This window comes from Oncorhynchus clarkii, unplaced genomic scaffold (assembly GCF_045791955.1).
Source record: "Oncorhynchus clarkii lewisi isolate Uvic-CL-2024 unplaced genomic scaffold, UVic_Ocla_1.0 unplaced_contig_632_pilon_pilon, whole genome shotgun sequence".
NCBI classification, from domain to species: Eukaryota; Metazoa; Chordata; class Actinopteri; order Salmoniformes; family Salmonidae; genus Oncorhynchus; species Oncorhynchus clarkii.
The window spans coordinates 12,417-35,000 of NW_027258325.1; the positions used below are offsets into that span (position 1 = coordinate 12,417).

General features: G+C 44.5%; 3 protein-coding genes and 1 non-coding gene across 7 annotated transcripts in view; 1 reads left to right on the forward strand and 3 right to left on the reverse strand.

The window, feature by feature from the left end:
• Positions 1-1,572: 1,572 nt before the first annotated feature.
• On the reverse strand, positions 1,573-4,197 carry LOC139396659 (small ribosomal subunit protein uS5). Its single transcript, XM_071143595.1, has 5 exons — positions 3,601-4,197; positions 3,025-3,114; positions 2,448-2,889; positions 2,076-2,167; positions 1,573-1,686 (listed from the first exon to the last, which is right to left on the reverse strand). Exons 1-5 carry the CDS (start codon positions 3,742-3,744, stop codon positions 1,606-1,608), a joined length of 849 nt encoding a protein of 282 aa, XP_070999696.1. The 5' UTR covers positions 3,745-4,197; the 3' UTR covers positions 1,573-1,605.
• LOC139396666 (small nucleolar RNA SNORA9) lies at positions 3,293-3,429 on the reverse strand. The gene has a single exon (XR_011630815.1). It is a non-coding gene; the product is annotated as a small nucleolar RNA SNORA9 (small nucleolar RNA).
• Positions 4,198-4,518: 321 nt separating the features above from the next.
• On the reverse strand, positions 4,519-8,528 carry LOC139396663 (RING finger protein 151-like). 4 transcript variants are annotated; one of them, XM_071143600.1, is made up of 5 exons: positions 8,407-8,528; positions 7,411-7,580; positions 7,057-7,153; positions 6,873-6,947; positions 4,519-5,351 (listed from the first exon to the last, which is right to left on the reverse strand). In XM_071143600.1, exons 1-5 carry the CDS (start codon positions 8,407-8,409, stop codon positions 4,893-4,895), a joined length of 804 nt encoding a protein of 267 aa, XP_070999701.1. In that variant the 5' UTR covers positions 8,410-8,528; the 3' UTR covers positions 4,519-4,892. The 4 variants fall into 4 exon arrangements, with proteins under 4 accessions (XP_070999701.1, XP_070999700.1, XP_070999704.1 ...); XM_071143599.1 differs by having other exon boundaries at positions 7,057-7,159; XM_071143603.1 differs by lacking the exon at positions 6,873-6,947.
• Positions 8,529-8,985: 457 nt separating this feature from the next.
• Positions 8,986-22,584, forward strand: part of LOC139396661 (transducin beta-like protein 3) — a 37,132-nt gene continuing 23,533 nt past the window's right edge. Inside the window, exons 1-15 of the mRNA XM_071143597.1 lie at positions 8,986-9,180; positions 9,294-9,345; positions 9,484-9,579; positions 9,691-9,738; positions 10,300-10,441; positions 12,960-13,044; positions 13,510-13,680; positions 14,633-14,708; positions 14,824-14,920; positions 15,248-15,471; positions 16,528-16,669; positions 19,225-19,283; positions 19,780-19,886; positions 20,083-20,218; positions 22,510-22,584. The exon at positions 22,510-22,584 is cut by the window's right edge and continues 168 nt beyond it. Of these exons, the coding sequence (XP_070999698.1) occupies positions 9,149-9,180; positions 9,294-9,345; positions 9,484-9,579; positions 9,691-9,738; positions 10,300-10,441; positions 12,960-13,044; positions 13,510-13,680; positions 14,633-14,708; positions 14,824-14,920; positions 15,248-15,471; positions 16,528-16,669; positions 19,225-19,283; positions 19,780-19,886; positions 20,083-20,218; positions 22,510-22,584 (1,542 nt within the window). The 5' untranslated portion in view covers positions 8,986-9,148. The remainder of the gene's footprint in view (positions 9,181-9,293; positions 9,346-9,483; positions 9,580-9,690; positions 9,739-10,299; positions 10,442-12,959; positions 13,045-13,509; positions 13,681-14,632; positions 14,709-14,823; positions 14,921-15,247; positions 15,472-16,527; positions 16,670-19,224; positions 19,284-19,779; positions 19,887-20,082; positions 20,219-22,509) is intronic.

The window sequence follows — 22,584 nt, forward strand, 5'->3', positions numbered from 1 at the left end:
TTGGTCGAATTCAAGTCCAGCGTTGTGAAATATGCAGCCATGATTAAATCTACATGATAGCACATCTCAGATATTCATAGTTTGATTCTAAAAGAAAGATGGTTTTTCAATTAATTCAAAATGGTTTCAGATTTTTCCATCAAGACCACTGGGCCAGTCACTCTTAAAATAGCACCTGAGCCAGCACAAGTGTAACACCTTCCCACTAATGTGATGGCAACTAGCACAGGTGTAACATGCTAATGAGGTGACACCAATCAGCATGCCCTATGTGCTGATGCTCAACCTTAAATGGAAAAACCAAAGCTTGTAATGAGATGCAAGAGCATTGGTGCTTTTAGCCAGCGCCTTCAGAAAGTATTGATGTGGAATAAGTCAGAGTATGGTTACAGCCTGAATTTAAACTGGATTAAATGCATTTCAACCATTTACACGTAGGGCCCCATAATGAAAACAGGTTTTAAAAACCTACATTATTAACACATGGCTAAGTGCTGTATTTATCACAACGCAGTGCCTGGATACAGCCCTTAGCCGTGGTATATTGGATATATACCAAACCTCCCAAGGTGTCTTACTCTTAAACTGGTTACCAACCATGGTATACGCTACAATTTACCACAGCTGTCAGCATTCAGATATAACCAGTTTATAGTACGCTAAAATCCACTTCAGCAGTGAGTCTTTCTGGGTAAGTGCTTTGCACAATATTTGCATTTTTTTTTATTTTTCAAGCCCTGTCAAGTTTATCGATCATTGCTAGATGGCCTTTGTCAAGTCTGGCCAGAGATTTAACTCGGGTCCGTGGGGCGACTCACAATTGGCCTAGCGTCATCCGGGTTAGGGAGGGCTTGGCCAGTAGGTATATCCTTGTCTCATCGCGCACCAGTGACTCCTGTGGCGGGCCGGGCGCAGTGCACACTAACCAAGGTTGCCAGGTGCACAGTGTTTCCTCCGACACATTGGTGCGGCTGGCTTCCGGGTTGGATGCGCGCTGTGTTAAGCAGTGCGGCTTGGTTCGGGGTGTGTATCGGAGGACGCATGACTTTCAACCTTCGTCTCTCGAGCCCGTACGGGAGTTGTAGCGATGAGACAAGATAGTAGCTACTACCACAATTGGATACCACGAAATTGGGGAGAAAAAGGGGTAAAAAAAAAAACTTATTATGGAGCAACTTCATTGCTCCATATCATGGAAAATCTCCCTGGTCTTTGTTTAATTTGCTAGAAATTCACCACTAACTTACAAAACTTGTGGGATACAGCAGTAAGGTAGTCCTAAACACTTACTGCACTCAAGTCCATGCTGACCTTGTCTCCAAGGTCTAAATATCAGATTTTTAGGGAAGACTGGGGGTTAAGAGCAGTGCTGGTTAAATCCAGATTTGAAGGAGTCTTGAGCCTTGAAGTCCTCATTACCTGAAGTAATAATTAACCATGGTGTCAGAATGCCCAAAATAGAGTTTGATCTTATTGCCGTCACATGATCTAGCTAGCCAGCAGCATCTTACATCCTGATTCATATTATAGCCACATTACAGCACATCAGTTTTAGGAGACAGTAATGGTGTTAAACCCTTTATTTAATCCACTGTACAAAAGTGTTTAGGAGGATGCCGGGACAGCTGCGGCCGTCCTCTGCACAGACACCCTGGTGTGGGTCTTGGCCAGGTGATCAGTGAACTCCTGCAGGACACAAAATTGACACTTTCACACATCCAAGTTCCTTAATGTCAATAACATACTTAACCAAGTTTTGATTTGTGAATAAGAACCAGGTCTGTTAGTGTTTAATATATCACAGATCTAGACTGCCCATTTGTATATTAGATCTATCATGTCTCGCTACAGTTGTGTTGCAGTTAATCGAATTGAAAGGATTCGGTGCGCACCCCTCAAAGACAACCACAATAATTACTGTATGCCTCCTTCAGTAACCCATTCACTTTTGAGACCATGAACGGGCAATACAAAGGCAACATTTACTTTGTTCCCATCCTTACAATGAGACACGGAAAAGGGCTTTATAAACCCGATATCATGAATGTGGAGGGAATCAAGGCTTTAGAACTGACCTGGTAAGGAGACTTGGTGAAGACCGTCTCCTTCCACAGATCAGGGGTCAGGTAGCTGTAGGTCTTGGAGATGGCATCAAAGGTAGCCTTGGCTGTAAAGACAAACACTTAGTATCAATTCACTTTTATGTACCCAACTAGGCTACTGTAGTGACTGGGGCTGGATGTTGAGCACAGAAAGGGGGAACAGAAGAGACTATTAGGAAGTCTTTCTGCCGTGCATTACCATACTCGTTAGTTTACCTCCTGATTAACGACAACTATACCACTTATGGGTGAAGCTGAGCAGAGCTAGGAGGGGGATGCGGCGGCACTGATAATACCCATTAAAACACCATTGAAAATTTGTCAAACACAGTGTAGGTTTCTTACCGAAGTTGCCTAGAGTGGCAGTGCAGCCCCTGGCCGAGGTGTAGCAATCGTCGATACCAGCCATTGTGAGCAGCTTCTTGGGCACAGGGGCAGACACGATGCCAGTACCACGGGGCGCAGGGATCAGACGCACCAGGACGGAGCCACAACGACCAGTCACCTTGCATGGCACGGTGTGGGGCTTGCCGATCTTGTTCCCCCAGTATCCCCTCCTCACAGGCACAATGGACAGCTTTGCCAGGATGATGGCTCCTCGAATGGCAGTGGCCACCTCCTTGGAGCACTTCACCCCTAGGCCCACATGGCCGTTGTAGTCACCAATGGCAACAAAGGCCTTGAACCTGGTGCGCTGGCCAGCCCTGGTCTGCTTCTGGACAGGCATAATCTTCAGCACCTCATCTTTCAACGAGGACCCCAGGAAGAAGTCAATGATCTCAGACTCCTATAACATGAGAAAACACTTTCAGAAGAGGCAGGATGGAAACAAAACTATTATAAACACACCATATGAGTGAACTGCTCATAGTGCTTTTAGTTTAACATGTATAGCTATGGAAACCATTAAGTTGTCATTTACCTTTATGGGCAGGGAGTAGAGATAGATCTCCTCCAGAGACTTGATCTTCATGTCCTTAACAAGGCGGCCCAGCTTTGTCACTGGCACCCACTGATAGAGAAACATTCATATGAATTTCAAAAATATATATTTTTAAACATTTAGTAGAGAGTAAACAAAGCGACACATGTGGCACATGAGAAGGGTTTTTTCTCACGCAAGTGGGAATCAAACCCAACCCTGCAAACTCCATGCTCTCAACTACTGAGCCACAGGACCACCAACTATTAGTTGTCTGAGATATACCTATAACCTTGCCATGGAAGAGACACAGCAGGGCCTCAAACCATCTCAGTTCTCTCTAGCAGACACTACAGGAAAGAACTAAGCCACTCCAGGCCAAGCCTTGCTGACAAAGGTCTGCAGAATCAACTTATGTAGGGTTTCAAAGTCAGACTAAGCATCACTTGAATTATGAATTAATATAAAACCCAACATATTGCACATGCAACGTCACTCAGGCCAGTTTAGTCTTCATTCGTAATCGCCTTCATTGTGACCAGAAAGAAAAACAAGGGCTCAAGGATGTCAACTCACTTCCTTGTCCTCGGACTTGCCGCCCCTGGCACCGCGTCCACGACCGCGACCACGGCCTCTACCGCGTCCACGACCACGACCCCGGTCGCCACTGCCAAACCCTCCACGGAAACCTCCACGTTCTCCACCGGCGTTGTCCGCCATTTGCTGTTGAATAAGGATTAAACGGCAGAATAAGTAACGATGAGCTACCTAAATTCACGTCACCAAGGCCCAATCAACATCATGGCTCGTGGAATTGCTTAGCGCACTGGCTAGCGAATGAAATATTATAGGATAAACATGCACGTAATGAACGGCGTCGCATCGTTAGGGTTTCTGAACGGTACATTTATATATTGTACAGTAAACATAACGAGTACCACATCGATATTTTGTATTGTAGCCATGTGCGCTAACTAGGAACTTGTGTTACCTTCAGTCATTCACAACTATCATTAATTGCCTAAACATTTTTCAATTTGGTTCTAAATCAACTGTTAACAGTACAATTAAGGATTTCTGCCATCAAACAGTGAAGTCTGTAATGAGATCACAGAGATGCTTGTGGATTTCATTGAATAAAGAATTGTTCGACATGTTACTTACGTGTTCTGTATAACAGGAAGAAGGCCCTAGCCTGGTTTCGTTTGCATTTATATGAGGGCAAACCTCGCGATATTTTCTACACCCTGTAATCTGTATGATTAAACTTTTGGATTCTATTTAATATTTTGAAATATACTGACTTTTTTGAAATATACTGACTTGCATACAAACATCGGAGTTGTATGTCTTATTATGGAATTGCATGTTGCTGTGGTTGGTGAGCTTTGTTCCATATGGAATATATAAATAGTTGCAGTGGTTTATTATAGCCAGAAAGGGCCAACATTGGACCCCCTGGAAGTAACATTTCATGCAAACAGGTGAAACATTTGTTTTTATTGTCACATGTAGAATGTGCATATACATAATGATATAACACAACAAATCACACAGGTTAAAGGTTGCTGACTTTATTTGTAAAATATATCATCCTTTACAAATCAAAATGTTAAAAGACATAGTTCAAAATTGTTCTAACTTTATACATTTTCAAATGAAATATGAAGTTTCAATATCAACACACCCTCAAAGCAATTATGACTAAATGTGCTATTTGAAGCAGTCCATCCCTGAAAATTAAATTTCCACAGGTCTTTCATACTTAGTGCTAGGAATAAAATTAAAATCTGCATAGTCCTAAACAGTTCAAGTGTCAGAGATAATTGTGTGTGGGAGTCATTTTTATAAATACATTGCATCAGGACTCAGGAGCTGCTGTTACTGCTACTGAAACTCCCACTGGTTTCACCCAGGTCCTCCTCTTCCACCTCCTCCAGTTCGTCCATGACCTCCAGGCTCTCACATATCAGGCCGATCTGCCTCTTCATGTCGGCCATGGTGCTCTGCATCCTCCTCATCTTCCTTTGGAGGGCTGCTGCGATGGCCCGGTGGTTCCTCTGCCTGGCCTCGTACTCATGCCTCAGCTGCCTGTAGCAGTTGTGCTTGGCCTGGGTGCGGTGGGACAGCACGGTGCCACAGCCCATGTGGCAGGGTTGGCTCCAGTGCTCACAGTGCCTGGCGTGGGCATCCAGGTCCCTGCGGAGGAGCTGGGCACGGCAGCCCTGGTAGGGGCAGGGAATGAGCTCGAACAGGCAGCTCATGCTGTGGCAGTACTGCTCTGACAGGGCTAAGGTATGCGGGCAGCCACGGACCTTGTTTTTACACTGGGGGAAAAGATGGGGGAGAGAAGGGCAGAGGTCAAAGGGTAAGGAGTACAGTGCATTCGGAAAGTATTCAGACCCCTTGGCATTTTCCACATTTTGTTACATTACAGCCTTATTCTAAATTGATTAAATTGTTCCCCCCCCCATCAAGCTACACACAATACCCCATAATGACAAAGCAAAAACTGTTTTTTCAAAATTTTTGCACATTTATAATAAAAATAAATAAATATCACATCTACATAAGTATTCAGACCCTTTACTTAGTTGAAGCACCTTTGGTAGCGATTACAGCATCAAGTCTTCTTGGGTAGGACACTACAAGCTTGGCACACCTGTATTTGGGGAGTTTCTCCCATTCTTCTCTGCAGATCCTTTCAAGCTCTGTCAGGTTGGATGGGGAGCATCGCTGCACAGCTATTTTCCAGTCTCTCCAGAGATCTTTGATCGTTTTCAAGTCCGGGCTCTAGCTGGGCCACTCAAGGACATTCAGAGACTTGTCCCAAAGCCACTTCTATGTTTTCTTGGCTGTGTGCTTAGGGTCGTTATCCTGTTGGAAGGTGAACCTGCTCCCCACTCTGAGGTCCTGAGCGCTCTGGAATAGATTGTCATCAGGTATCTCCGCACTTTGCTCCGTTCATCTTTCCTGACTAGTCTCCTAGTCCCTGCCGCTGAAAAACATACCCACAGCATGATGCTGCCACCACCATGCTTCACCATAGGGATGGTGCCAGGTTACCTCCAGATGTGAAGCTTGGCATTCAGGCCAAAGAGTTCCATCTTCGTTTAATCAGACCATGGGATCTTGTTTCTCATTACCTTTAGGTGCCTTTGAGCAAACTCCAAGCGGGCTATCATGTGCCCTTTTCTGAGGAGTGGCTTCTGTCTGGCCACTACCATAAAGGTATGATTGGTGGAGTGCTGCAGAGATGGTTGTCCTTCTGGAAGGTTTGCCCATCTCCACAGAGGAACTCTAGAGCTCTGTCAGAGTGACCATCGGGTTCTTGGTCACCTCCCTGAACAAGGCCCTTCTCCCCTGATTACTCAGTTTGACTGGGCGGCCAGCTCTAGAAAGAGTCTAGGGGGTTCCAAACTTCTTCCATTTAAGAATGATCTAGGCCACTGTGTTCTTGGGGACCTTCAATGCTGCATAATTTTGTTGGTACCCTTCCCCAGATCTGTGCCTCGACACAATCCTGTCTTGGAGCTCTACGGACAATTCCTTCAACCTCATGGCTTGGTTTTTGCTCTGACATGCACTGTCAACTGTGGGAACTTATATAGACAGGTGTGTGCCTTTCCAAATCATGTCCAATCAATTGAATTTACCACAGGTGGAATCCAATCACATTGTAGAAACATCTCAAGGATGATCAATGGAAACAGGATGCTCCTGATCTCAATTTGGTCAAAGAGTAATCTGGTGACTTTTCAGTAACTTTTTATTTAACAAAGCGATTGTTACATATTTAATGCCAGCTTTTAACAAGAGTATCTGATGATCCATTAATACTTACTTACCAAGTTAGCATGTGCTAATCTTGTGTGCCAGTCTGTCGGAGTATATGCAATATTCAGAGGCACACGCATCTGGCTCTATGAGATTAAGCATGAACACACCCATGGGGCAAGTAAGCAGAAGTTTGCTGCAAGAGATTAGGTTGCTCCAAGTGTGTGTTTTTTCTCTAACAAAACATTTACTTACCTTGATCTTTAGGCGACCGATCACCTTGCTTAGCTTGAACATCACAAATATCAAGCTCTGGTTGACAGGCTTTCTGCAGCAGGGGCAGGTCTGCTGTCTGCACCTCAAGAACAATAATGAATCATCTTCACTCACAAATTGTCATCATCGGTTTAAATTTAGGCTACAGTAGTAACAAATATACTAATAACTATTACTATAGGCCTATACTACGACAATGTGAATTTTAGACATTTTGGGACAGTGGGACTATGAAGCTATTTCAATGGAGAAACTGTCTGGGAAACTGTCTCTTCATCCAATCATGATCTGTGGACACAATAATGTTTGCTTGTGATGAGGCACAGGCAGTACCTCTTCAGCCATTGTAAAATGCATTTCTTGCAGAAGATGTGGTGGCATGCAGCTCTTACTGGGCACCTGAGGACCCCCTGGCAAATGGTGCAGATCAGGTCATAGTCTGGGGTCTCTACGAACAGCTCCACATCATGACCCCCACTCTGTGAAGACATGTCCGGGTCGGCCTGAACACAACAGTTACAGAAAAGTGTCTTTACTTTATTTATACTTTATATTGATAGGTTCTTCTTCTCTCTTTTTTTAACGCAAAATGCATTTCACAGATTATTTTATCCAGAGCACAAAAGTGCACTGAGACTAGAGCAGAATACAGAAGTATGTATGTTACAATCTGAGAAAGTATATAATTCTGGTTTGTAATAATGAATATTTAGCCTAAAGAAAGGGCCACCACCAGCCCATAATAATGTCAACAATTCAGTGTCACCCATGAGCAGTGACAATAGACTTCTTCTGGAACGTCATAATATGAGACAGACCATGTGACTAAAAAAAACCCAGTTCTGTTTATTCTCATAACTAGGAATGACATGAAATAATTAAGAACGTTTTAAATGTTCAGCTTGTCATGAATCTTTTCTGTAGTGGCATTCAGAGCACAAGTATATTTTGGTAGTGGCTTTCAGAGCACAAGTATATTTTGGTAGTGGCTTTCAGAGCAAAAGTATATTTTGGTACTGGCTTTCAGAGCACAAGTATATTTTGGTAGTGGCTTTCAGAGCACAAGTATATTTTGGTAGTGGCTCTGTTTTTAAACATAAGGAAAGGGGAATGTCTGCCCCGCAAACATCACAGTTTGACAAATGCCGTTCAATCTTTGCAAAGAGTTATAAATCAAAACGAATAGTAAAACAACATAGCCATGAAATAATACAAACATTTTATATTATAACAGAAAATATTTGATAAATAATTTACACCTATTGTCAATAACATACTAAACCTTTGATTGCTCAAGTTACAAATATAGTTATTAAGTTATTTACTCACCATAATAATCACCTCTGTTCAGCAAGTATCCATTCCTGTTGTCTATTAACGTATCATACAGACTCATGGAGGCAACTCAGAGAACACACACACAGATGAACATTCCTGTCGTAACATAAAGGAGTGACCATGCGCACTGACATATTCAAAAACCTCTAAATTATATAAAGCACGGAACTGGGCTAAATTGTAATAGACCGTGTCGTTTCCCTCCTGTTCTAGCACCAGTCGTCAGTCCCCTAGCTGTGAATAAGAACTTTTTGTCGTTTTCAATAGGTGTTTACTCTCTATTATCATCTCTTCTCGATTGTATTGTCAACGGTTACAGGTGTGGGACATTTGGCAGTTTGTTCATCATTTTATTTGTATTACATCAATGAAATGCACCCTATGTATACATTTATATTCAGTATAATTGTATCTTTCTGTGTATGGTGCAGAAAACACATAGAATATAAAATGGTTTAACATGTATTGAGTTTTTTCCTCGGTGAACTTCTTACTGCAAAGAAGCCCAAAACGTTCGGCTGTGCATTCTAGCCAATCACCCTGTCGTGCGTTTTTTTTCCACGCTCGCTGTCATATGACGTACAATGTGAGAGACCGAAAGCCACCTCTTGAACAACACATGTGGGGATTTTGTTGATCGAAGCTAATGAATTCTAACAACAAGTGATCTAAATCAGTTCAGCTGTCCTTAAACTGCAAATTGTGGGGGTTTACTCACGTCTTCCAAAGCAAGATGGCAAAAAGCAATCTCCAGTTCAAGACCAAGTAAGTCGAACGCACTTCACGTGGATAGCCAGCTAGCTAGATAGCTAACGCCGGGCAAATCTGAGCTATCTTCTTGCTAAATTGCCGTTGTTTTTTCTTTCTTCTTCATGTAGCTATGCTGTTTCCAGCACTATCGAACCATTCTACAAGGGAGGAAAAGTACAGGTAAGTTATTTATCACTGATAGTTACCTCCATCTGTAAAACAGTTAGCTAGCCAACTAACGTTACTGTAGCTATAATTAACTAGCTATACCGTTGACAGATATGTTATGGTATCTCAATATGTTTTCCTACGTTACAGATCAGTAAAGATGAGAAATTCATATTTTGTACGTGTGGCACACGTGTCAACGTCTTGCAAATCGTTACAGGGAAGATTGTTCACAGTATTGAACAGGTGAGACTGTCTCTCTCTCTCTCTCTCTCTCTCAACACTCGTGTGCAGCTAGTTCAGACATTAATTTAATGTTTGTACAGATTTTCATTTCCATCACTGTTGTAATTGCAGGATGATCAGGAGGACATTACATCATTCGCCCTCAGCCTTGATGATGAGGTAAAACATTTGACATAATATGATGGGCTGTTCCAGACCTACGGCTGCATTTACACAGGCAGCCCAGTTCTGATCTTTTGCCCAATTGGTCTAAAAAGATCTGATCAGATTGGTCAAGAAACCAATTTACTCTTAAAAATATCAGAATTGTGCTGCCCGTGAAAACACAGCCTTAGTGTCACACTCGGTACTTAGTTTGACTACCTTAAGGCATCAGCGTGCTTCAGTTCGGCTGTCGCCTTTTTCATGAAAACAAGTCGTCACTCCTTGAATGACTTTCTAGACTTTCTAGACTTTCTTGAAGAATCCCTACTCTTGACTGATCATCGACGAAGGGCTGAAGACTTCACCTCCGAACTTCAGCTTGCCGCCAGAAAAAATGTTGTGTGCCCGAACAGCCCCAAAAAAAGACTACCGAAGTGCAAAACAAACAAAAACGTCACAAAAATGTTGTCATAATATATGCACAAACTGTTTCAGCTGGGAAGCATGGGGACACCTTTATTCCCCTTTCCTCCCCCCTCACCCTTTCTCTCCATCCATTCCTCCTTCCCTCCCTAGATCCTGGTAACAGCCAGCAAGGCTCTGCTGCTGAAGCAATGGGACTGGAAGCAGGCCCAGTGCACACGCTCCTGGAGGGCCATCCACAATGTGCCCATTGCCAGCATGACCTTTGACCCCACCGCCACGCTCCTGGCCACAGGTGAGCGGATCGACCTCATAGGATAACTTCCCACACCCATCATACCCTAGCCTGGTCCCAGATCTGTCCCACACCCATCAAACCCTAGCCTGGTCTATGCAGATGATGTATATCGTTATAATTTCAGAATAATCGTGCTGAAAGAAACCACTGATGCCAGTTGGCAAGAAGCACTTACAGATCTGGTACCAGGCTATATCTAGTAACAGTGTTCATTTTGGCAATCTTTTAGAGTATTTTAGTCTGTCATTTTGACTAAAATATAATTGTCTTAGTTACATTTTACCATTTGAATAATGTTGTAGTCTAATTATTGTCAAAAGAACTAAAACAGTGGGCCATTTTAGTCCACTAAATGCCCTTTCATTTTGTCACATCACATTTGTATTGCCTCAAACCTACAGTAAACATAAATCACTGACTTCCATGTGAACAAACATACACAGCCTTGTCCTACCAACATTTTTCTGTATGACGTCATTCTCTTCCCAACAGCAGAAAAATGACAAACATAAGTGGACAGTGCCTTCGGAAAGTATTCAGACCCCTTGACTTTTTATGATACAGCCTTATCCTAAAATTGATTAAATCGTTTTTATTCCTCAATCTACACACAAAACCACATAATGACAAAGCAAAAACAGGTTTAGAAATGTTTGCAAATATATTAAAAATACAAAACTGAACCATTCCATATTCATAAGTATTCAGACCCTTTACTCAGTATTGGGTTGAAGCACTTTTGGCAGCGATTACAGCGTCTGGTCTTCTTGGGTAGGACTCTACAAGCGTGGCACACCTGTATTTGGGGAGTTTCTCCCATTTTTCTCTGCAGATCCTCTCAAGCTCTGTCAGGTTGGGTGGGGAGTGTTGCTGCACAGCTATTTTCAGATCTCTTCAGAGATGTTAGATCGGTTTCAAGTCTGGGCTCTGGTTGGGCCACTCAAGGACATTCAGACATTGTGTTGTCTTGGCTGTGTACTTAGGGTCGTTGTCCTGTTGGAAGGTGAACCTTTGCCCCAGTCTGAGGTCCTGAGCACTCTGGAGCAGGTTTTCATCAAGGATCTCTCTGTACTTTGCTCCGTTCATCTTCCCCTCGATCCTGACTAGTCTTTCACTCCCTGCCACTGAAAAACATCCCCACAGCATGATGCTGCCCCCATCATGCTTCACCGTAGGGATGGTGCCAGGTTTCCTCCAGTGTTGACGCTTGGCATTCAGGCCAAAGAGTTGACCCTTGTTTCATCAGACCAGAGAATCTTGTTTCTCATGGTCAGAGTCCTTTAGGTGCCTTTTGGCAAACTCCAAGCAGGCTGTTGTGTGCCTTTTACTGAGGAGTGGCTTCCGTTTGGACATTACAATAATGGCTGTGCTGCAGAGATGGTTGTCCTTCTGGAAGGTTCTTTCATCTCCACAGAGGAACTCAGGAGCTCTGTCAGAGTGATCACTGGGTTCTTGGTCACCTCCCTGACCAAGGTCCTTCTCCCCCGATTGCTCAGTTTGGCTGGGCGGCCAGCTCTAGGAAGAGTCTTGGTGGTTTCAAACTTCTTCCATTTAAGAATGATTGAGGCCACTGTGTTATTGAGGACCTTCCCCAGATCTGTGCCTCGACACAAACCTGTCTTGGAGCTCTATGGACAATTCCTTCGACCTCATGGCTTGGTTTTTGCTCTGACATGCACTGTCAACAGTAGGACCTTATGTTGACAGGTGTGTGCCTTTCCAAATCATGTCCAATCAATTGAATTTACCACAGGTGGACTCCAAGTTGTAGAAACATCTCAAGGATGATCAATGGAAACAGGATGCACCTACGTGCAATTTCGAGTCTCATTGCAAATGGTCTGAGTACTTATGTAAATATTAGCAAGCAGTTCTTAACCCTTTTTTCACTTTGTCATTATAGGGTAATGTGTGTAGATTGTTGAGATGTTTTATTTAGTCATTTTTAGAATAAGACTATAACGTAACGACATGTGGAAAAGGTCACTTGCCGAATGTGCTGTATAACAATTATTTGGCCATGTAAATTCCTAATTTAGCCTACATAGCTATTGTTTTGTATGTCATGTGCAATCAGACACATAAGCGCAGAGAGCCAAAGAGTAGCAACATCTAGCTAAAATTGATTGAGAGCTTTTCAGTGATAAGCACAATCTTTCTAAAGCTCTTGTCCAGTTCACTTAGTAGTCCAATCTTAGTTACAGAGAGAATTTAGTCTTGTCTCGTTTTAGTCATCTGAGATGATAAATAATTTTCGTTGAGTTATATTTTTTTCTGGATCTATTTAGTCAGTTACAGTCTCGCCAATTGCCACTGAAAAATAGGTGTTTGATGAATATTTTAGTCACTATTTTTGTTGACGAAATGAACACTGCCTAGTTATTATACCTACCTGTTATACCCAAAACAACATTGACTGCGCTCAATCAAATGCTCCCACTTTAAATGGGTACTCTGAGATTTCACCTTGTACTTCCTGTCTGTAATATGAGTCTGTCATCTTGTTGGTGTGTAGGAGGCTGTGATGGCACCATAAAGCTGTGGGATGTGGTGAAGCAGTACTGTACGCACAACCTGAAGGGCTCCTCTGGGGTCGTACAGTAAGTTACTGACCACCTCTTTACTCTGAACCACCTCTTTACTCTGGAAATCATGAATAAGATCACATGAATAGGGGGGGACCTGATCCTAGATCAGCACACCTACTCTGAGACGCTTTATGAATACTTGCGCGGGTCAATTTATCTCATGGTTTATAAATGAGATCTATTCCTCAGAAACTGGACAAACCCTTGTAGATGTAGGTGCCTTCGATAAGTTGATACATTGACAACAAGACATGACTTAAATCTAGTTGCTAGTTTGACGTGTGGAAATTAATATTTGATATTATGATTCAGCATGTTTGAGGGGATCAATTTAATCAAGGCAAGCCACATAATTGTTATTCTTAATTATATAATGAGTAGTTATTATGGATGCAATGTGGTTTGTAGATCAGTGATTAAGCGCAGTCTGACTGCAATGGTCTCAAACACTCACGTTGTCCTCCTCCTGCCCTGCAGCCTGGTGGAGTTCCACCCAGACATAAGTCTACTGCAGCTCTTCTCCTCTGCGTCAGACTGTGGCATCAGGATGTGGGACCTGCGCTCCAGCCAGTGTCTGTGCGTGCTGCAGAGCCACTACAGCCCTGTCACCTCCCTGGCCTTCACTCCCGATGGAGCCTCCATGGTCAGGTACTGTAACAATCAGTCAATCTCTTTTTACATCAACAGTTGTTAGAAAGAGCTTTACAGTAGAGCAGACCTAGATCTAAACCTGCTATTACTGTAGGACAGCTGAGCTGACAGCTCCTACCACTCTCTGGCTAGGTTTCCATTCACCTTTTTGTTGTTGACATTTAGAAAGTTTACATAGAAAATAGATGCGATGATTGCCTGCTAGGGTGCGTTTCCATTTAACTATCTTGTGTCGATTTAAAAACAACTGGACGTAATGACGTCAAACCAAAAAAGTACCTTCGGAATTATTTGTCAATCTTCATTTATTTAAAAAACACAGTTTCCATAATTTGTTGCAATAAAGAACAATCTATCCCAGTCAAACTGATATTTGTTTTGGTTCATCTTCAGAAATAGTCTCATATCTGCCCTTTCCATTATACATGTCGCAATAATATATATGTTTTGCCACATTGCTATTGTTGAATAAACCTGGGTCAATGGAAACCTGCCTTCTGACACCTATCATACCCTGGTCTCAGATCTGTTTGGGTTTTCATTTCTGAAAAATCGTGCTGAAAGAAACCACTGATGCCATTTGGCAAAACGGCACTTGCAGATCTGGTACCAGGCTATACCTAGTACCTACCTAACATAGCCAAAACAACACGGTGAGCTATTGGTGTAGTGTTGTCCAAGATATTCAATTCATGTGTCAATTTAGTGTTTGGAACTACTCTAGACCAGTGGTTCCAAACCTTTTCCATTCCGGGGACCATCAAATCACCATCTAAGCTCTTGAGGACCACCATTCGTGGAGTCGCAGATTTTATTTTTGAACATTTATTTTGCGGCTCACCTGCAGTACCCCCACAGACCACAGGTTAAAAACCATAGCTTTAGACCTCATCACAGATGATCAGTTCATTGCGAGCTAGCTGAATGTTGGATGGTTGTTTGATTGCAGCTCTGGCAGGGATAAGATCTGCACAGTGTGGGATCTGAAGAGCAGGACTGCCAGGAGGACAGTGCCCGTCTATGAGGTAAACTCTCATACTCTACTTTCTTCCAGAGTTGTTTTAGAATGGCTTTTGCAACTAAAAGTTGATTGGTGTATCATCAGCCTAATTGCATGAAATGCGTTGCTTCCCTCGCCAGGCTGTGGAGAGTGTTGTGCTGCTCCCTGAGGACGAAGATTTCTCTGAGATCGGGGTGAAAACTAAAGAGATCCACTTCATCACAGCAGGCAGCAAAGGTATATGCTTACAGGCCCGCTCCTGTGTGAAGTTGCCCCTAGGTACAGATCTAGGATCAGCTTCCCTAACCTTAACCATTAGTGGGGGAAAATGCAAAGCTGACTCAGATCAGTGTCTTCTCTTACTCCACCAATCCCCAGGCTAGATGGTGGATGCATGTGGAGGAGTCGGCCCACTGCCCACCAATATAGCTAGATAATACTGAATAAGACTAGTGTATAGTTTTAGCAGCCAATCAGAGATGATCATCATTTTATAGTTAGCCCAAACAACACAGGGAGAAAGCCCAATCAAAGACCCTCACTAAAGGGATTCTCTCTCTCCAGGTGTGCTGAGGGTGTGGGATGCCAGCTCGGCCCGCTGTGTGTTCGCCCAGACGCTCCCCTCCGCTCCCTCCGCGGGGGGCTCCGAAGAGGGGGGAGAGGAGTATGGAGACCCCCGGAGCCTCACCTACTGCCTCCCCCTGCCCTCCTCCCTAAGGCTGGCCACAGTCACAGCAGAACATAACATACTGCTCTACCAGCTGCCCTCCTTCACCACACAGCAACAGGTGGGTCACTGATAACAAGGTCTCTACCAGCTGCCCTCCTTCACCACACAGCAACAGGTGGGTCACTGATAACAAGGTCTCTGCCAGCTGCCCTCCTTCACCACACAGCAACAGGTGGGTCACTGATAACAAGGTCTCTGCCAGCTGCCCTCCTTCACCACACAGCAACAGGTGGGTCACTGATAACAAGGTCTCTGCCAGCTGCCCTCCTTCACCACACAGCAACAGGTGGGTCACTGATAACAAGGTCTCTACCAGCTGCCCTCCTTCACCACACAGCAACAGGTGGGTCACTGATAACAAGGTCTCTGCCAGCTGCCCTCCTTCACCACACAGCAACAGGTGGGTCACTGATAACAAGGTCTCTGCCAGCTGCCCTCCTTCACCACACAGCAACAGGAGGGTCACTGATAACAAGGTCTCTGCCAGCTGCCCTCCTTCACCACACAGCAACTGGTGGGTCACTGATAACAAGGTCTCTGCCAGCTGCCCTCCTTCACCACACAGCAACAGGAGGGTCACTGATAACAAGGTCTCTGCCAGCTGCCCTCCTTCACCACACAGCAACAGGAGGGTCACTGATAACAAGGTCTCTGCCAGCTGCCCTCCTTCACCACACAGCAACAGGGGGGTCACTGATAACAAGGTCTCTGCCAGCTGCCCTCCTTCACCACACAGCAACAGGTGGGTCACTGATAACAAGGTCTCTGCCAGCTGCCCTCCTTCACCACACAGCAACAGGTGGGTCACTGATAACAAGGTCTCTGCCAGCTGCCCTCCTTCACCACACAGCAACAGGAGGGTCACTGATAACAAGGTCTCTGCCAGCTGCCCTCCTTCACCACACAGCAACAGGTGGGTCACTGATAACAAGGTCTCTACCAGCTGCCCTCCTTCACCACACAGCAACAGGTGGGTCACTGATAACAAGGTCTCTGCCAGCTGCCCTCCTTCACCACACAGCAACAGGAGGGTCACTGATAACGTTTATTTTGATCAAGAGCCTTGATTTTGTGTTGCTGGTGTTATTCTCTAATGTTCTCTCTCCACCTCCAGTTTGTTGGCTTCAACGATGAGGTCCTGGATGTGAAGTTTCTGGGCAAGGGTGATACTCACATTGTCGTGGCGACAAACAGCTCCCAGCTCAAGGTGTTTGACCTGGCCACCAGCAGCTGTAAGATCCTCTACGGACACACAGGTGAGTCCTCTGACCAACAGACGGCAGCACCTCTCTGCTTGTCTGTATGGGGTGGTCACCAGGTAGGAAGATGGAATGGAAACCTAATTCACATTTTTAAAAGGTTAGAAACTGAGAATAAACATTCTCAGAATAAGTGTCTGGTTCTTTTCTTTTGAATCTGGCAGCTCCCTTTAGCCCAGTTGTAACATTAATGCCAACAACATATAGTTAATATTTCACCCAAATGATCTAGTACATCACTGAATAGAAGTTCTGAAGATTGACCAGCAGGAGGCAGAGTTGCTGTGTGAAACACTGATCCCCAAACGGCACCTTGCAATGCAGCTGTAGAATATCTCCACCCTGCAGTGGGTCTGTAGAATATCTCCACCCTGCAGCCGGTCTGTAGAATATCTCCACCCTTCAGTGGGTCTGTAGAATATCTCCACCCTTCAGTGGGTCTGTAGAATATCTCCACCCTTCAGTGGGTCTGTAGAATATCTACACCCTGCAGCCGGTCTGTAGAATATCTACACCCTGCAGCCGGTCTGTAGAATATCTCCACCCTGAAGCGGGTCTGTAGAATATCTACACCCTGCAGTGGGTCTGTAGAATATCTCCACCCTGCAGTGGGTCTGTAGAATATCTCCACCCTGCAGCGGGTCTGTAGAATATCTCCACCCTGAAGTGGGTCTGTAGAATATCTACACCCTGCAGCGGGTCTGTAGAATATCTCCACCCTGAAGTGGGTCTGTAGAATATCTACACCCTGCAGTGGGTCTGTAGAATATCTACACCCTGCAGTGGGTCTGTAGAATATCTACACCCTGCAGTGGGTCTGTAGAATATCTCCACCCTGCAGTGGGTCTGTAGAATATCTCCACCCTGCAGTGGGTCTGTAGAATATCTCCACCCTGAAGTGGGTCTGTAGAATATCTACACCCTGCAGTGGGTCTGTAGAATATCTACACCCTGCAGTGGGTCTGTAGAATATCTCCACCCTTCAGTGGGTCTGTAGAATATCTACACCCTGCAGTGGGTCTGTAGAATATCTCCACCCTTCAGTGGGTCTGTAGAATATCTCCACCCTTCAGTGGGTCTGTAGAATATCTCCACCCTGAAGTGGGTCTGTAGAATATCTCCACCCTGAAGTGGGTCTGTAGAATATCTACACCCTGCAGTGGGTCTGTAGAATATCTACACCCTGCAGTGGGTCTGTAGAATATCTCCACCCTGCAGTGGGTCTGTAGAATATCTCCACCCTGCAGTGGGTCTGTAGAATATCTCCACCCTGCAGTGGGTCTGTAGAATATCTACACCCTGCAGTGGGTCTGTAGAATATCTACACCCTGCAGTGGGTCTGTAGAATATCTCCACCCTGCAGTGGGTCTGTAGAATATCTACACCCTGCAGTGGGTCTGTAGAATATCTCCACCCTGAAGTGGGTCTGTAGAATATCTACACCCTGCAGCCGGTCTGTAGAATATCTCCACCCTTCAGTGGGTCTGTAGAATATCTACACCCTGCAGTGGGTCTGTAGAATATCTCCACCCTGAAGTGGGTCTGTAGAATATCTACACCCTGAAGTGGGTCTGTAGAATATCTACACCCTGCAGTGGGTCTGTAGAATATCTACACCCTGCAGTGGGTCTGTAGAATATCTCCACCCTGCAGCCGGTCTGTAGAATATCTCCACCCTGCAGCCGGTCTGTAGAATATCTCCACCCTGAAGTGGGTCTGTAGAATATCTCCACCCTGAAGTGGGTCTGTAGAATATCTCCACCCTGAAGTGGGTCTGTAGAATATCTCCACCCTGAAGTGGGTCTGTAGAATATCTCCACCCTGAAGTGGGTCTGTAGAATATCTCCACCCTGAAGCGGGTCTGTAGAATATCTCCACCCTGCAGCCGGTCTGTAGAATATCTACACCCTGCAGTGGGTCTGTAGAATATCTACACCCTGCAGTGGGTCTGTAGAATATCTCCACCCTTCAGTGGGTCTGTAGAATATCTCCACCCTGCAGCCGGTCTGTAGAATATCTCCACCCTGCAGTGGGTCTGTAGAATATCTACACCCTGCAGTGGGTCTGTAGAATATCTCCACCCTGCAGCCGGTCTGTAGAATATCTCCACCCTGCAGCCGGTCTGTAGAATATCTACACCTTGCAGTGGGTCTGTAGAATATCTACACCCTGCAGTGGGTCTGTAGAATATCTACACCCTGCAGTGGGTCTGTAGAATATCTCCACCCTGCAGCTGGTCTGTAGAATATCTACACCCTGCAAGCATGCAACATATACAGTATGTAAACCATGGAAGTCTTTCTAAACTATGGAAGTCTTTCTAAACCATGGCGATTTGGAGGGATTCTAATTAAATTGTAGTTGTGAAGGTATTTACAAGATGCTTAAGAAGCCTGATAAACTGAGCAGTCAGACAGAGTTTCTGCCATTCAGGATTAGAGACCGTGATAGCTTGGTAACTGGTCGGTCTGGTTTGACTGACGTTGAGAGTTGCTCTTTTATCACCTGGCTCGACCTTTCAGAAGGGTTGACCTTTCCTTTCTCCTCCACAGATACCGTCCTGTCACTCGACGTGTTCAAGAAAGGGTCCCTGTTTGTGAGCTGTGCAAAGGTGAGGCTACAGCTTGACGGTTTCCTTGTTTCATCAGGAATGTTCACCATTCCTCATTTACAAATGGAATCCTCTCCTCAACCTTTCGTCAACATGAGTTAACCACAGAGTTGGATGAAATCCACACGTACACAAAAACCTTCATGCATACCTACACACACACCCTACTAACCAGTATCATCTAATCAATACTATTGAACCCTACCTAGCCTGGTCCCAGATCTGTTTGTGCCGTTTTGCCAACTCCAATGGTCATAGTTATGCCAAATGTGACAATGACCTCTGCAGATGATGTATGATGTTTTAATTTCTGTATAATAGTGATGGAATCAAACCACTGATGCCAGTTGGCAAAACAGCACAAACACACACATAATACACACACTCCCTCTAACCAGAATCCCCTCTCTCTCTGTACAGGATAAGTCCGTGTCCTCTCCCTCTCTCTTGCTTTCTCTCTCATATATAATATATTTTGTACTTTCTTTCCCCCCAGGATAAGTCAGTGCGTGTGTGGAGACAGGATCCAGACAGTGGTCAGGTGTGTTGTGTGGCCCAGGGCTGCAGCCATGCTAACGCTGTGGGCTCCATCACCTGCTCCAGGTAAACCACTACACACCAGAGTCTCCTCAGTTCTGACCCTGGTGGCCCACAGTAGATGCACGTTTCTCCTGTATTGGGAATGCCAATATCCAATGTGTTAATCATCCATACACTCATGCTTGTGCACATTCTAATTCTTCATTCTTATCCTACATTGGTCTTTCTCTCTCTCTCTCTCTCTCTCTCTTTCTTTCAGGATGAAGGAGTCGTTTGTGGTGTCTGGTAGTCAGGACTGCACCATCAAGGTGTGGGATCTCCCAGAGACCATCCCGGAAACAGACGGAGACATGTTCCAGCTGACCGCCCGGGTCACAGAGAAGGCACACGACAAAGTATGACGCGCGCGCACACACATACATTCAAGCATTATACATACAGTTGAAGACGGAAGTTTACATACACCTTCGCCAAATACATTTAAACTCAGTTTTTCACAATGACATTTAATCCTAATAAAAATCCCCTGTCTTACGTCAGATAGGATCATCATTTGATTTTAAGAATGTGAAATGTCAGAATAATAGTAGAGTGATTTATTTGAGCTTTTATTTCTTTCATCACATTCCCAGTGGGTCAGAAGTTTACATGCTACCAAATACTAATTGAGTGTATTGCCTTTAAATTGTTTAACTTGGGTCAGATGTTTCGGGTAGCCTTCCACAAGCTTCCTACAATAAGTTGGGTGAATGTTGGCCCATTCCTCCTGACAGCTGGTGTAACTGAATCATGTTTGTAGGCCTCCTTGCTCGCACACACTTTTTCAGTTCTGCCCACAAATTGTCTATAGTATTGAGGTCAGGGCTTTGTGATGGCCACTCCAATACTTTGACTTTGTTGTCCTTAAGCCATTTTGCCACAACTTTGGAAGTATGCTTGGTGTCATTGTCCATTTGGAAGACCCATTTGCAACCAAGCTTTAACTTTCTGACTGATGTCTTGAGATGTTGCTTCAATATATCCACATCATTTCCCTCCCTCATGATGCCATCTATTTTGTGAAGTGCACCAGTCCCTCCTGCAACAAAGCACCCCCACAGCATGATGCTGCCACCCCCGTGCTTCACCGTTGGGATGGTGTTCTTCGGCTTGCAAGCCTCCCCCATTTTCCTCCAAACATAACAATGGTCATTATGGCTAAACAGTTCTATTTTTGTTTCATCAGACCAGAGGACGTTTCTCCAAAAAGTACGATGTTTGTCCCATGTGCAGTTGCAAACCGTAGTCTGGCTTTTTTATGGTGGTTTTGGAGCAGTGACTTCTTCCTTGCTGAGCGGCCTTTCAGGTTATGTCGATATAGGACTAATTTGACTGTGGAGATAGATACTTTTGTGCCTGTTTCCTCCAGCATCTTCACAAGCTCCTTTGCCGTTGTTCTGGGATTGATTTGCACTTTTCGCACCAAAGAACATTCATCTCTAGGAGACAGAACGCGTCTCATTCCAGATCAGTATGATGGCTGCGTGGTCCCATGGTGTTTATACTTGCGTACTATTGTTTGTACAGATGAACGTGGTACCTTCAGGCTTTTGGAAATTGCTCCCAAGGATGAACCAGACTTGTGGAGCTCTACCATTTTTTTCTGAGGTCTAGGCTGATTTCTTATGATCTTCTCATAATGTCAATCAAAGAGGCACTGAGTTTGAAGATAGGCCTTAAAATACATCCACAGGTACACCTCCAATTGACTCAAATTATGTCAATTAGCCTATCAGAAGCTTCTAAAGCCATGACATAATTTTCTGGAATTGTCTAAGCTGTTTAAAGACACAGTCAACACATCCACAGGTAAACTTCTGACCCACTGGAATTGGGATACAGTGAAATAATCTGTCTAAACAATTGTTGGAAAAATTACTTGTGTCATGCATAAAGTAGATGTCCTAACCGACTTGCCAAAACTATAGTTTGTTGACAATAAATTTGTGGAGTGGTTGAAAAACAAGTTTTAATGACTCCAACCTAAGTATATGTAAACTTCCGACTTCAACTGTACACACATACATACATACATACATACATACATGTACACAAGGACATATACCTGTACAGACAAATACCAACCCGCACAAACACAAGGACACACAAGCATGTACACACACTAACGCGTGTCTAGAAGCACGTCCACAGGTGCACCATACTGGTCGGTAAACAGACAGATACGCTGTAGTAATAAGACTGTTTGTCTGGTGACTCAGGTGCTTGATTTGTTCACTGTGATGGGAATATATATAAGGCTTTCCTCATAAGGAAGTCAAAGTCCCCTGTTGTGGGCTCCTTTGTCTGTGTGAACTATTGTTGTCATACAAATGCACTCGCAACACAGATGGTTTGAGGTTTCTATGTATAACGTGGGTGCCTGTTCTGTGAAATGTATACTTGAGAAGGAAGTAAGGACTATGTGTTTGGTGGGTCTTGTTCCTCCCTGTCTCTCACCCTCCTATTCCCCATCCTCTCCCCCTGCCCACCCCCTTCCTCTCCAACCCCTCTCTACTTCTTTTAACCCCACTTTCTATTTGTCATCTGTCACTTTGTAATTTCACCTTTGTTTTCATCTCTGCTCTGTCCCACTGACCCCATAACCTTCCATCTCTCTCTCATTCTGTCTCTCCCCCTCCCGCCCCAGGATGTGAACAGCGTGGCAGTGTCCCCCAACGACAAGCTCTTGGTGTCTGGTTCCCAGGACCGCCTGGCCAAGCTC